This window comes from Peromyscus leucopus, chromosome 2, assembly GCF_004664715.2.
Source record: "Peromyscus leucopus breed LL Stock chromosome 2, UCI_PerLeu_2.1, whole genome shotgun sequence".
Classification (NCBI taxonomy): Eukaryota; Metazoa; Chordata; class Mammalia; order Rodentia; family Cricetidae; genus Peromyscus; species Peromyscus leucopus.
Genome location: NC_051064.1, coordinates 72,621,271 through 72,635,169, shown reverse-complemented (window position 1 = coordinate 72,635,169; position 13,899 = coordinate 72,621,271). Strand labels below are relative to the sequence as shown.

Sequence of the window (13,899 nt, the reverse complement as noted above, 5' to 3'; positions counted from 1 at the left end):
CTTCTGCAGTGGCCGAGGCAACTTCAGCGCCGAAGGATGTGGCTGTGTCTGTGAACCAGGCTGGAAAGGCCCCAACTGCTCTGAGCCCGAATGTCCCGGAAACTGTAACCTCCGAGGCCAGTGCCTTGACGGACAGTGTGTCTGTGACCAGGGTTTCACGGGTGAGGACTGCAGCCAGCTGGCCTGTCCCAATGACTGCAACGACCAGGGCAGGTGTGTGAACGGAGTCTGTGTGTGCTTTGAAGGCTATGCCGGGGTTGACTGTGGCCTAGAAGTCTGCCCGGTGCCCTGCAGTGAGGAACATGGGATGTGTGTGGACGGCCAATGTGTGTGCAAGGATGGCTTTGCTGGTGATGATTGCAATGAGCCCCTGTGCCTCAACAACTGCTACAACCGTGGGCGGTGCGTAGAGAACGAGTGCGTGTGTGATGAGGGCTTCACAGGTGAGGACTGCAGTGAGCTCATCTGCCCCAATGACTGCTTCGACCGCGGCCGCTGCGTCAACGGCACCTGCTACTGTGAGGAAGGTTTCACGGGCGAAGACTGCGGTGAGCTCACCTGCCCCAACAACTGCCAGGGCCATGGCCAGTGCGAGGAGGGACAGTGTGTTTGCGACGAGGGCTTTGCCGGTGCAGACTGCAGTGAAAAGCGGTGTCCTGCAGATTGCCACCACCGCGGCCGCTGCCTCAATGGTCAGTGTGAGTGTGATGATGGGTACACAGGGGCCGACTGTGGGGACCTACAGTGCCCCAACGGCTGCAGTGGGCATGGCCGCTGCGTCAATGGGCAGTGTGTGTGTGATGAGGGCTACGCTGGAGAAGACTGCAGCCAGCAGCGATGCCCGAATGACTGCCACAACCGGGGCCTTTGTGTACAGGGCAAGTGCATATGTGAACAAGGCTTCAAGGGCTTTGACTGTAGTGAGATGAGCTGTCCCAATGACTGCCACGGCCACGGCCGCTGTGTGAACGGCATGTGCGTCTGTGATGATGACCACACTGGGGAAGACTGCAGAGACCGCCGCTGTCCCCGGGACTGCAGCCAGCGGGGCCACTGTGTGGCTGGACAATGCATATGTGAGGATGGCTTCACCGGCCCTGACTGTGCTGAGCTCTCCTGCCCCAATGACTGCCATGGTCACGGCCGCTGTGTGAATGGCCAGTGCATCTGCCATGAGGGCTTCACTGGCAAAGACTGCAAAGAGCAAAGGTGCCCCAGTGACTGCCATGGCCAAGGCCGCTGTGAGGATGGCCAGTGCATCTGTCATGAAGGCTTCACAGGCCTGGACTGTGGGCAACGCTCCTGCCCCAGTGACTGCAGCAATCTGGGACAATGTGTTTCAGGCCGCTGCATCTGCAATGAAGGCTACATGGGCGAAGACTGCTCTGAGGGTGAGTATCAGCAAGCTGGCATCAGGTGGTCCTGATGATGTACATCCCGGATGCCTATCAGAGAACAATCTTTGGATTTATCAACACATCAATTTTTTAATGCATCCTGTTAGTGTATTTCTGTTAAACACACACTCTTTTTCTGACCCTTTGAGGGGTTGTGGTCAGTCTCTTGGCACAGGGCAATCTGGACTCAAAGGCTCAGACAAGTAATATTGTTGTCCAAACGATTCAGAGCTGGTACTTAAACCTATCTACCTCATCTATATTGAGTCTACCATCCAATGCCCTTTTCTAAGTATCAGCTTCCTTTCCTTCTCTGCTCTGGCTTTAAACCAACAGCAAACAAACTTCTTCCATTTGAAGGGAAGTGATAATTCAGCTGGACTGAATAGACATTGCGGTTAAATAAGGTGAAGTTATTAATGCAGTTTGCTGGTTACCTGGGAACTAGACCTGTCCCTTACGTTTTCTTTTGGTGCTAGCTTTATCCAAGGTCTGTGAGCATCTCCCAAAGGAACACTGTTCCCAGCAGTTAGCACAAGCAGAGAGATAAAGTATTATTCAGGAAACATTGGCTAAATGAAAACACATTAAAGAACAAAGACACTCATGTTCAAAGACAGTCTTCTCTATTTCTCTCATCTGCATATCATGATTGAGAACATCTTCCAAAGGTATATAGGAACAAATAAATAGCCCAAGTGTTTAGTATGGCAGAATGCGCAGGTTAGCAAAGAAATGTGAGCCCCAAACCTGATGAAGACAACCACAGGAAAACCTCTTGGCCTCACTCACATCTAGGGAACAGAAGAGTCTGGCTAGATGAACCTTTTAAGACTACTCACAGGAGGGCAGGCTGAGATAATGCTTTCCTGTACCCATGGTCTAAGTCTGGGGTAGGACTCAGGAAGTGGAGAAGTGGGAGGGACCAGGTCACATGCAGTGTTGAAAGCAAAACTCTAGGCCAGGGATTTCAGCAGGAAGACAATGGACTAATGGATTACAAAGCTACTTCTGATGGCAAAGGTCTACAAACCCAGCGACTACAGAAGCTGAGATACAAGATCTCAAGTTTAAGAAATAGAGGAGGGGAATTTGGTTACAGGAAATGTGACAGAACCCCTTTAAATATTATTTTGGATTTGTTTATTTTATTTTATAGGTATTAGTGTTTGTCTTACATGTATGTATATGCACCATATGTGAGCCTGTACCTGAAGATGTTAAAAGATGGCATCAGACCCCCTGGGACTGGAGTTATGGGCAATTGTGAGCCACCATGTGGGTGATGAAAATGAAATCCTAGTCCTCTGCAAGAGCAAAAGTGCATAATCTCTCTGGCACTAGTATGCACAGGACCCTAGGTTTGAAGACCACTAAAAAGAAAAGATTAATCATAGCAGGGTTCTGGCTGAGTCTGGAATGTTAGGAGCAACGTGAAGAAGAGACAACCTCAAGTCTCTATTGCAAACCTAGAAGAGACTTGTCAAGGGAGTTAAACCCATAGGGCACTAGAGGTGTTCTCTTGACCCCCAATATCCTTTCTTCTTCTTCCCAGTGTCCCCTCCCAAAGACCTTATTGTGACAGAAGTAACAGAAGAGACTGTAAACCTGGCATGGGACAATGAGATGCGGGTCACTGAGTATCTCATTATGTACACACCCACCCATGCTGATGGCCTGGAGATGCAGTTCCGTGTGCCTGGGGACCAGACATCCACTACCATCCGGGAGCTGGAGCCAGGAGTGGAGTACTTCATCCGTGTGTTCGCCATCTTGGAGAACAAGAGGAGCATCCCTGTCAGTGCCAGGGTTGCCACCTGTGAGTAGTCAAGGGATTCTGTATAGACCCACCAGGCCTTGGCCTAGCTCTGTAGCACTATACACACTTTGTTTTTAGTGCTCAATAGATACTAACAAATTTCACCCAATGAGACAAAAGTATTCGTTTATGAGGAAACTGAGACTAAATAGTTTATTATCTCATCTCAAACCCCACAGCTAACAAAGATGGAGTTGGGCTTTAACCTGGGCAGTCTCGGAAGAGTAGACTTAGCCATCTTAGCAACATTGTATGGAGTTCTGTTCTACCAAATTCACTGTCTGTTTCAAGTTGTTCTTGTAAGAGTCTCACATTGGTGCAATTACTTTCATGCCCGAAAAGCGAGCTGTGGCTAGAAACTGGCCCTTACTTGCTTAGTAATAACAGCATCAGCCTCTCCTTACTGACTGTACACTGCATGCCAAGAGCCAGGCCAGCAGACTTCACGGAACGTATCACTCAGTCTTTGGTTCATTCCCAAGGCAGACACAGTTAGTTACCACCTTCTCCCAGGAAAAGAAATGAATGATCTCAGCGCTTTGTGTAAACCTTGTCAAAAGTCACAATGTTATCAGTGGTGGAGTTAGATGCTGGTCTGTGTCTGCTTCCAAATCCTATGCATGCTTTGTTAGTTCAACCATATGACACTGCAAATAGACAGTCATATGATTGCTCATAATAGGGATTTTCATATTTCCTCACATAATACACAGCATGACAGAAGAACCTTTAAGTAGACTCCAGATCTGGTTATCGGCCTCAAAGTGACAGCTATCCATCATGGGTTTGGCAGATCCATAGCTGCATGGCCTCTACTAATCATGCCCTCCTTACATCCCAGTTGTACTGTTTCTTACAGACTTGCCTGCACCCGAAGGACTAAAATTCAAGTCTATCAAGGAGACATCCGTGGAAGTAGAGTGGGATCCTCTAGACATTGCTTTTGAGACTTGGGAGATCATCTTCCGGAATATGGTGAGGAGCTCCAAGGAGAAGGAGTGTTTGACATAGAGGATCCACAGGGTCATCAAAAGTTCCTCCAGACATTCGTATCACCCAGCTTCCTTAGCTTTGTGTGGAAGACCGGGCACTATCACTTTGTGTGTTCACATACATAGTTGAAGTTGATTTTCCCCTACTGTTAGTAAGTGAAAAAGTGTAGCACTTAGGGATGAAAGTCCAGATGAATGTAAATTAAGTCATCTATAGGTGCCATCTTGCAAATCTCTATTTGAAGGCAACAGAACCAGAGCCAGTCTATCCCATACAGTATCTCCTGGGATGTCTCAAATTTGAGTAGATATCCCAAAGCCCCAAAGAGCAGCTAAAGCAGGTTGCTGGTCATAACTTGGGCCCTGTTCCCAATTATCTGTGAGCCCACGGGACAATCTGCCAACTTCTCTGATGTCAACCACTGGATTATCGAAGGATAGGTTGAGTGGTGGCTCTCACTCTATGCCATTTGACAGGGTAAGTGCAGGTGTGTGCAGGAGGAAGGAATGAACTCAAGAAGCAGCCTTCCCATCCCTGTATTCTCAGCATTGAACTTCCCAATCTGCTGTGAGACAAAGGGGCAACCAATGAATAAGTGAAACAAAAGGCAGAAATAAATAAAGCATGTAAATGAAAGGCTGTTACAGCCTCTGAATCTTAGCACTGTGCTTCCATCTTGCAGAATAAAGAAGATGAGGAAGAGATCACCAAAAGCTTGAGGCGACCAGAGACCTCTTACCGACAAACTGGCCTTGCTCCTGGGCAAGAATATGAAATATCTTTGCACATTGTGAAAAACAACACCCGAGGCCCAGGCTTGAAGAAAGTGACCACAACCCGTGAGTATCACCCGAGACCCATGATAGAGCTGTGTCTCATTGTGCTTTCTGGCTTAAGGCATGCCCTCTGACACAGCAGACGCATCAGTGAGAGTTTGCTTAAGTGTAATTCTGCAGGTTTGTGTTTGGCCTTAGACTTGGCTGTGTGGTCTTTGTCCTTGACTGGGATCACTCGTGTATCTCTATGGACTGGGACTGCTTGGCCTAGGATGGCCCCAGTCAAGATAGTTACCTGTAATCCTAGTACTCTACTGGCTGAAACAGAAGTATTGACATGAGTTCAAGACCATCCTAGACTCCATAGTGAAGTCCAAGAGAGTGTAAGCTAGAGAGTAAGACACTGTCTCAAAAAAACAAAAACAAAGCACAACAAGATGGTGATTTTCTATTCTGTGGGGTGTTGGCATGTTGGTGTGGCTGTGGAGTAGACTCCAAACTAGCATTTCTATCACTTCTCTCAGAGTAAATACTCAGTCCAGTCCAAGTATGAGAGACAGAGAAACAGATATATCTCCTCTCTAAAGTTCCTCAAGGTCACATTCTCAGAAACTGTGTGTGCAGAAAGAGACATTATTGAGATTATCACCAGCCATCTACCACATTATCTCATTTAATGTTCATACCAAGTCTCCCATGACAGAGGTGAGCCATGTGTTCATGGTAGTGTGTATGAAGAGTAGTGACTAAGCCTTGGAGAAGGTGAATCACTTTACCATCATGCAGTCCAGACAGTCATGGTCATGACTCTAAGCATGGCTGCCTTTAGAACCTTTATTCCACTAGCCTTGACTATACTGTGGTTGTTGCAGAATGTTGATTTCATGTCTCAATAGAAACCTAAAGAAAATCTTACTTGAAGGGCTTAGAGCAATATTTCAGTCAGAAGAACACTGGCTACACAAGCATAAGAACCCGAGTTCAGTCCACAGCAGTCACATAAGAAGCCAGGCATGCAGACAAATAATGTAATCCAGAGCTGAGGAGTGGGGAAAGGAGCATCCCTGAGACTTGCTGGCCAGACCCAGGCTAACCAGAGCCCTGTCTCAAAGAGCAAGGCAGACGGTTTCTAAGGAATGATACCTGAGGTTGACCTGACCTACAAACGCGCGTGCACGCGCACACACACATATTCTTTCACAAATATATATACACACACACTCATACACATTTACACAATACATACAACTCACACACATATACACATATACACATATATCCAAACACACACTCACATATATACACACATAAACTTACATACACACACACTTTCACAAAGTCACACACAAACACTCACATACACACAAATTCACACACACACACATTGTCAAACACATACACACACACATACACACACACACACACACACACACACACACACACACACACACAGAAATTCTTGGGGTGGAATAGGATTTAACACAACTAGAGACTTCTATGGGCTAAAAGTGAATTTGGAATTGTCCTAACAGGAAACAATTTTTTAAAAAGATAAAGGAAGAATAGAGAAAACAATCCTGCTTTGCCGTCTAGTACAAAAATGTCTTATTTTCTTCAAGAGAACAGATGTGCCAGCTCTTTGAGAAATTAACACTTGTTGGCAGGGGGTTGCTGGGAAATTTAAATCTGTTGACAAATGGCAAGAAGGAACATCTTGCACTTGGACGCTTGCACATTTTGCATAGCTCAGGGCCAATTCAGGGGACCATCTCCTTCGTAAGCAAGTGTTTTCCATCATCCTGACAAGAACTCTCTGTGGTAGGTACAAGGCAGGTACCGACAGGAAAAAATCATTAGATCACCAGCAAGGCAGCGAAGAGATCAAGGAAATGCTTATCCACTGTAGGAAAGCATACTGAAGAGACAGATGGCATTTCTTTTACCTGCCGTTTGCTCTTTAATCCAAATTTGAGGCTTGGCTGCTTTATATCCTGCTTGTTGAAGGACAAACACCCAGCCTTGGAAGTTCCAGAACATGTAAATACCAACATTGATGAACACACACTTTCCTGTTCCTTTTGCAGAAGTTTCTGAGATTTTTTTTTCAGAATTAAAGGACCTTAACTTTTTGTTGCAAAATGCATTTGATTCTTTCTCTCTGGCATCTCAAGGAGGTTTATTGTGATCATTTTTGACACGTAAATGCCAATGAAATCCATTGTCCTATGAAAGTGAAAGGGTGTGGTGTCCTGAGTTTAAATTCCTTCCTCACCATTCTCTATCACTTTAAAATATCCACTTCTTTAAGTCTTGGATCCAATGTTTGGAAAAAATGATTCATAGCAACTTTCTCATGAAGTTGTCACAAGCATGAGGCACAGATGGCACAGAACCATGAGACAGGACCAGCACAGAGTGATGTCAGTCTTCACTGTTCAAGGGATCCAAAGTTGGGGGTGTCAGTATCCTTAGCCACAACCCAACCTCCTTAGCAGTTTAAGTGGCCTTGTGGCTTACTTGTGACTGTAAGAATGCAAGGCAGTGTCACTGCCCACATATAACATCATTCTCATGATTTTGTGGATTCATTAACCACTAGCTGATACATAACCACGTAGACTGCAAAAATAAACCATGAAGCATCCTCATAATATATCAGAAACTGGTCCTCTTCCTATACTCTGCATGAATACCAGCTGCCTCTGTTCAAAAGTGCTTTTTAGGTGGATGCTGAAAGCATAGACTATACTGCTTTTAAAAATAAGAAACACACATTAAATGCCCAGGATGACCTGAGGATCACAAACGCCAAACATCATTTTCTGAATAAAGGAATGACCCAATCTTAAATGTATCTAAACTGTATAAACATCTTTAACAAGATAGTGAGATAAGGGTTCTATCACAAAACTCTCTCAGGGCAGTAGTGGCTACAAGGAGGGCAGATGCACATACCTGGTTACAACAGAGGGGATGAGGCTCCTGCCTAGGCTGTGACATAAGTGGCATTTGAAAGGATGGACAGGACAGGTTTAGCGAAGGGCCATCTCAGGAGATGAAACATAAGAACAGCCTTGGAGATACTCAGAGGTAAGGAAGCATGGGATCAAGGAAGATGGGACCGGAAATGAGTTTCACAGGGCCACACAGGACACCCAGGATGAGGAGACAAAAATGGGCAAGGCTTGAAATAGCAGTGACTCCTGCCCTAGTTCTTTTTGTCAAAAACAACTTCGAGGCTGGCAAGGTGGCTCAGCTAGGGGAAGGGGGTTTATCACTGAGCCTGATAACCTGAATTCAACCTCCAGGTCCCACATGGTGGAAGGAAAAAAACAAACCCCAGAAATTGCCTTCTGAACTCAAAATATGGGTTGTGTGTGTACATGCAACACACACACACACACACACACACACACACACACACACACACACACAAATAAATGTAGTAAAAAAAGTTACAACCCCTCAGGACATCCCATTGTCTCATATCTCTGCTCCATAATCCTAACAGAAAAGTTATCTGTCATCCAGGAAATTTTGCCTAATGAAATCAGACTTGGCTGAGGAGAGGACTCAGGTGGTAAAGGCTTTGCCTTGCAAACAGGAGGATTTGACATCTCATTAAAAAGCTGGGTTGATGGTGTGCTCCTGTAGTACCAGTTCTGCAGTGCTGGCAAACTGGAGATAGGTAGAACCTGGCTTACTAGGTGAGTTTTGGGTCCATGAAAGACTAGGGCTCAAGAAAATAGGTGGGCATCCATGAGGAATGACACTTGAGGTTGTCCTCTGACCTCTGTACACACACACACACACACACACACACACACACACACACACACACACACACACACACAATTTCTTCAGTTCATGAGAACAGTAGCTGCTAACAGTGATGCTCATGGTGACGCCAGCAAAGGAAGGACTTCTAGCATGGATCTGCTGTGTGCAAGGCTCTATTCTAGATGCTTTACAGGCTTCATCTGTTTTATTATTTATAAAATGAGCACAAGAGCCCTCGAGGTAGATACCATAGTCTCTTCTTGGAGCTTGCCCAACAGAAACTGAGACTCCCTAGGGCAAAAGAAAGTAAGGGATCATTATGAATCAAATGCCTACCATGGTCTGCTACAAAGCACTCCCCACCCTATGCTCAGCCCCTGCTCCTGGCCTTGACCTCTGAAGTTGCTGTTCTCTTGCTGGTCACAGGCTTGGATGCCCCCAGCCAGATCGAGGTGAGAGACGTCACAGACACCACAGCATTGATCACCTGGTTCAAGCCCCTGGCTGAGATTGATAGCATCGAGCTCTCCTATGGCATCAAGGACGTGCCTGGAGACCGCACCACCATTGACCTCACACATGAAGAGAACCAGTATTCCATTGGGAACCTGAAGCCTGATACCGAGTATGAGGTGTCCCTTGTCTCCCGAAGGGTGGACATGTCGAGCAACCCTGCCAAGGAGACCTTCACCACAGGTGAGGCCTGCCCTGCTGACAGGTGCAGAAAAGACAGAGAACCAGCACAGAGAGTTCTGTCCTCCTCTATCTGTGAGTCCTCCAGGCTCATGTGCCACTGAAGACAGGCAAGAGGGCCTGGCCACCTCTGTAACTGGTGACTTTTTCAAAATAAAAAAAAGGCTTAAATAACCTTCCAAAACATACCCAGGCACACATGTATATGTGTGTATATATGCGTGCATGTATGAGAGAGACAGAGCTGGGAGCGAGAAGGAGAGAAGAGAAAAGAGAGAGGGGCTGGTCTGATACTCCAGACAAATCCCTGGTTAAAATGTAGTGGTTTGGTGGGTAAAGGCATTTGCCTGACACCTTGGCAAATGGCATTACTTCAGAGGTGTCCAAATGTCAAGCATTCATCCTGTACACACTTTATAGGAGCTTAATAAGAAGCAGGTGGTCAGCACTAAGTTACTGAGAGTACACTGACTCAACATAGCAGTTTTCACACTCACAGGCTTACTTTGGGAGCTTTGTATTGTTCTTCAGACACACAAAAAAAGTTTAAAAAATGCCGCTGATTAAAAATGCCATATATCAATCATTAAGAAAGGAGCCAGGCCTGTGCTCTTAGTTTAAATTCATGTATCAGTTACCAGGACAGGAGCTGGGAGGGGGAAGATTCTAACATTCCCATCCACTGGCAGGTGCCTTTTGAATCTCTGATAGAAATGTCAAATCTCCTACTCTCCTGGTGCCTGGCATAATGCCAATCTTCCTTTCTCTTCCTAAACAGGCCTGGATGCGCCCAAGAATCTTCGCCGTGTCTCCCAGACAGACAGCAGCATCACCCTGGAATGGCGGAATGTCAAAGCGGACATCGACAGTTACAGAATTAAGTACGCACCTATCTCAGGAGGTGACCATGCTGAGGCTGATGTTCCAAAGAGCCAGCAAGCCACAACCAAAACCACTCTCACAGGTGAGCTCTGACCAGAAGGATGGGAGCCTGCTGCCATGTGCCCCTATTTTCCAACCTGCCAGAGATCAGGTTCTAGCCATTCCTCCCACTGTAAATGCTTCAAGTTAGTTTGTAACAGGGGATGGGTGTAAGGAAATCACAGTGGCCAGGTCCGGTCTGGGGTCACTCTTATAGTCCTCTGAGACCCTGAATTCTTCTAGACTGATCCCCACCTGCACATTCTCTTTCAGGTCTGAGGCCAGGAACTGAATATGGGGTTGGTGTTTCTGCTGTGAAGGGAGACAAGGAGAGTGATCCAGCAACCATCAATGCCGCCACAGGTAAGGTACACGGGAGTCCCACCATTGCTGAAGTAGACTGAACAGGCAAGACAGAGCTGATGAGAGGAGTTTGCTTACAAATTAAAAGTAGGAAGCCAAGGGAGAAAGGGGTCTCTAGTACCAAGGAGCTCAAGGGAACTACCCTAACACAATGCTCTATAGAAGAAAGGGAGAAAAAAGAAATTTGAAAGAAAAATTGGAATCAGACCTCATAAAAATGCCTACATTTTTATTTTGTCAACCTACCGTTTTAAAATAAGCCAGTTTAATTGGTACATATACGAAGGTTTACCCTTAGCACTTGAGAAAATACCTCCATCGGGCAAATAGCCATATAGACAGTGCAGCCCCAGGGTTCCGATTGTATCCTAGAGTGCCAAACCTGGATAAAAACCAGCAAGCAGCAAGGGCTAAAGGGTTGGGAACCATTGCTTCTTTCCTAAAGTGTTTTTCTGAAAAATCCATATTTTGCAAAGAAAACTTCCCCTCTGTCTCCTACCAGCTTCCACTGGACCTCTCCTGGCACTGTGAGGGGAGGAGGGGATGGGGGTGTATGTGAGATGTAGATCAGACTTGGTTGGGTTTCCTTGGGATGCAAAGTCTAGTGTTGTGCATTTATAAGCACCGTCTTTATTTATGTATATTTATAACATATTCATATGTGTGCATAAGACAATTTATATGCAATTAATGAGATATTATTCAAAGACACTTCTGTACCCTTCACTTGGTTTCTCTCCAAGTAATAGACTGCATAAATGAAGGATAATTCTATTATTGGATATAAACTCTTGGCTTTAGATTTCAGCAGTGTCGCATACACGGTGTGTGTGTGTGCATGTGCGTGTGGGGTGTGTGTGTGTGTGTGTGTGTGTGTGTGTGTGTGTGTGTTAGTCCTGGATATCACATAACATGTAGTTTTGTAAAAACATGGACAACAGAGACTCAGAATCATTGCATTGCATCCTGAGTATCCATGCTGGACTATCCCGCAATAGCCTCTTCCCTCTTGCCCTTTCTGCATATCCCTGGGAATTCTATTAGCATCCTCCATCACAGCTATAATTTCACCATTTCACAGACATTAAATCAGTAGAATGGGGCTGGAGAGATTACTTAGTCCTTAAAAGATGGGCTCACAACCAAAACTGTAAGTGGGATGTATCAGTCCATTTGGGCTGCAGCAACAAAATGCCTTAGACCAGGTGACTTTATAAAGAAAAAGATCTCTTTCTCACAGTCTTGGTGCTAAGAAGCAAAGCTAAAAAGGGCCAGAAAATTCAGTGCCTGTTGAAGGCACTCTGTCTTGTCCATTGAGATGTCTGTGTTTGCTGTCTTTGCTGTGTCTTCAGATGACAGAATGGACTGGGGTCTTTCTAAGGTCTCTGTGGTTAGGCCACTAAACCTATCCATGGGGCCTTATGATGATCCTCACATTTGAATAGCATCCTTGTGGGCATTAGGTTTCAATATATTGGTTTTAAGGGGACACAGTCTACAGTCCATAACAAAATAGCATGTCATATTTTGAAACTGGCTTTTGTCCTTTCTTGAGACCAAGAGTCTGTCTCTTGGAAATACTTTGTTAAGTAGTTCCTCATAGTTTGGATAAACAACTGCATTTTAATTTTCCTCCAAGTCCCTAAAAGTAGTATGTAATGGCACCCGGCTATAAAAGGTTGATCAGGTGACTATCCTGCAGCTACACAACACCATTTTCTTTGCAGCCTAAAGCAGATCTTTCCTGATTCTCTCCCCAGAAATTGATGCACCCAAGGACTTGCAGGTGTCTGAAACCACACAGGACAGTCTGACTCTATTCTGGAAGACACCATTGGCCAAGTTTGACCGATACCGCCTCAACTACAGCCTCCCCACAGGCCAGTCTATAGAGGTCCAGTTGCCAAAGGATGCTACCTCCCATGTCCTGACAGATCTGGAGCCAGGGCAAGAATACACTCTCCTCCTCACTGCCGAGAAGGGCAGGCACAAGAGCAAGCCTGCACGTGTGAAGGCATCCACAGGTAGGTGACCCTGAAATTCCCCAAGCCCTCTGCTGACTCTGGGTGGCAGAGCTTTGCATCAGCTGGCTGGTCTGGAATGTGATGCCCAGGGGAGAAACATGCTCCTTTCTCTCCTCAAGAAGCCCACTCCACCACACTGAAATGGCAGCATCCTTGTCTATCCTGAAGGTTGACTTTTTCTCCTGTCAGTCAGCTGAACCAAGTTCCCTCACTAAGAAATGCTGACTTTTAAGCATTTCTGACTGGGAGAATGCAAAGCATCAGGATCTGTGTTTGACTTGTCTCTTGCTGCTCTTTTTAGAATGGTGTGCTCCATGGAACCCTTTAAATTCCTTAGTTCTCTTCTTTAATCTAATGACAATTTTACTTTTCATTGCCTTAAAGATGCCTGGGATGTTGGGAGTCATTGTTTGGACTTCTTCCGTGGAGTGTTTTTTTATTACAGGTCTCTTGTTTTCCTCAAGATGGCCCAGGAGAGTTGCTCTTGTTTCCCAAGCCTGCCTCAGCACCCTTCTCACTTTCTTAACAGGAGTCAAGAAGGGGTTCCTGGCTCTCCCAGCCTGATCCAGAGTCCCTTCCAGAGATGCTAGTCTGCTCACCAATCTTCCTTCCTATCACATTTCTTTAGGAACTGAGCTGAAGAGAGAATCTGGGGGAAAATGATTCTTTCTATATGAAAAATGACACATTCAATTTTAGCTATTAAGTTTTCAAGATTCTTTGAGGTTCAGCAAGCATGATAGTCTTCGCTTCCATTTTCATTAGCAAGCATGTAATAAGCAGCTACTACATACACTACACTGTGAAGGTGTCAGAGGAAAAATGTGTCCCGTGGTCATCATGGCCTGGTTGACTCCCATACTGCTTCTCAGAGTCTTTGGAGAAAACTAGAAGCTGAGAAGATCAGAGAACACAAAGGAAGAAAGAGATCAGGAGGATCAGGAGTCATTAGGTGGTTACATAACACAGATGTCACCAGCTGGGCCTCAATAATCTAAAGGGGATGACAATGGGGCAATTTAGAAATGCCTTACAGGACCTGTGTTACTTATTAATATCTTCAACTCAATACAACAGAATTGTTGGATGTCTGTCCCTCCATTAAGTGAATCTTCTGCCAGGTAGTACAAGAG

General features: G+C 45.6%; 1 protein-coding gene across 1 annotated transcript in view; it reads left to right on the top strand.

Moving 5' to 3' along the window:
* The window catches only part of Tnc (tenascin C), a 91,448-nt gene that overhangs the window by 27,500 nt on the left and 50,049 nt on the right, over positions 1 to 13,899 (top strand). The window contains 8 exon segments of the mRNA XM_037202664.1: positions 3 to 1,391; positions 2,953 to 3,216; positions 4,076 to 4,191; positions 4,892 to 5,048; positions 9,192 to 9,461; positions 10,237 to 10,422; positions 10,653 to 10,742; positions 12,503 to 12,766. Of these exon segments, the coding sequence (XP_037058559.1) occupies positions 3 to 1,391; positions 2,953 to 3,216; positions 4,076 to 4,191; positions 4,892 to 5,048; positions 9,192 to 9,461; positions 10,237 to 10,422; positions 10,653 to 10,742; positions 12,503 to 12,766 (2,736 nt within the window).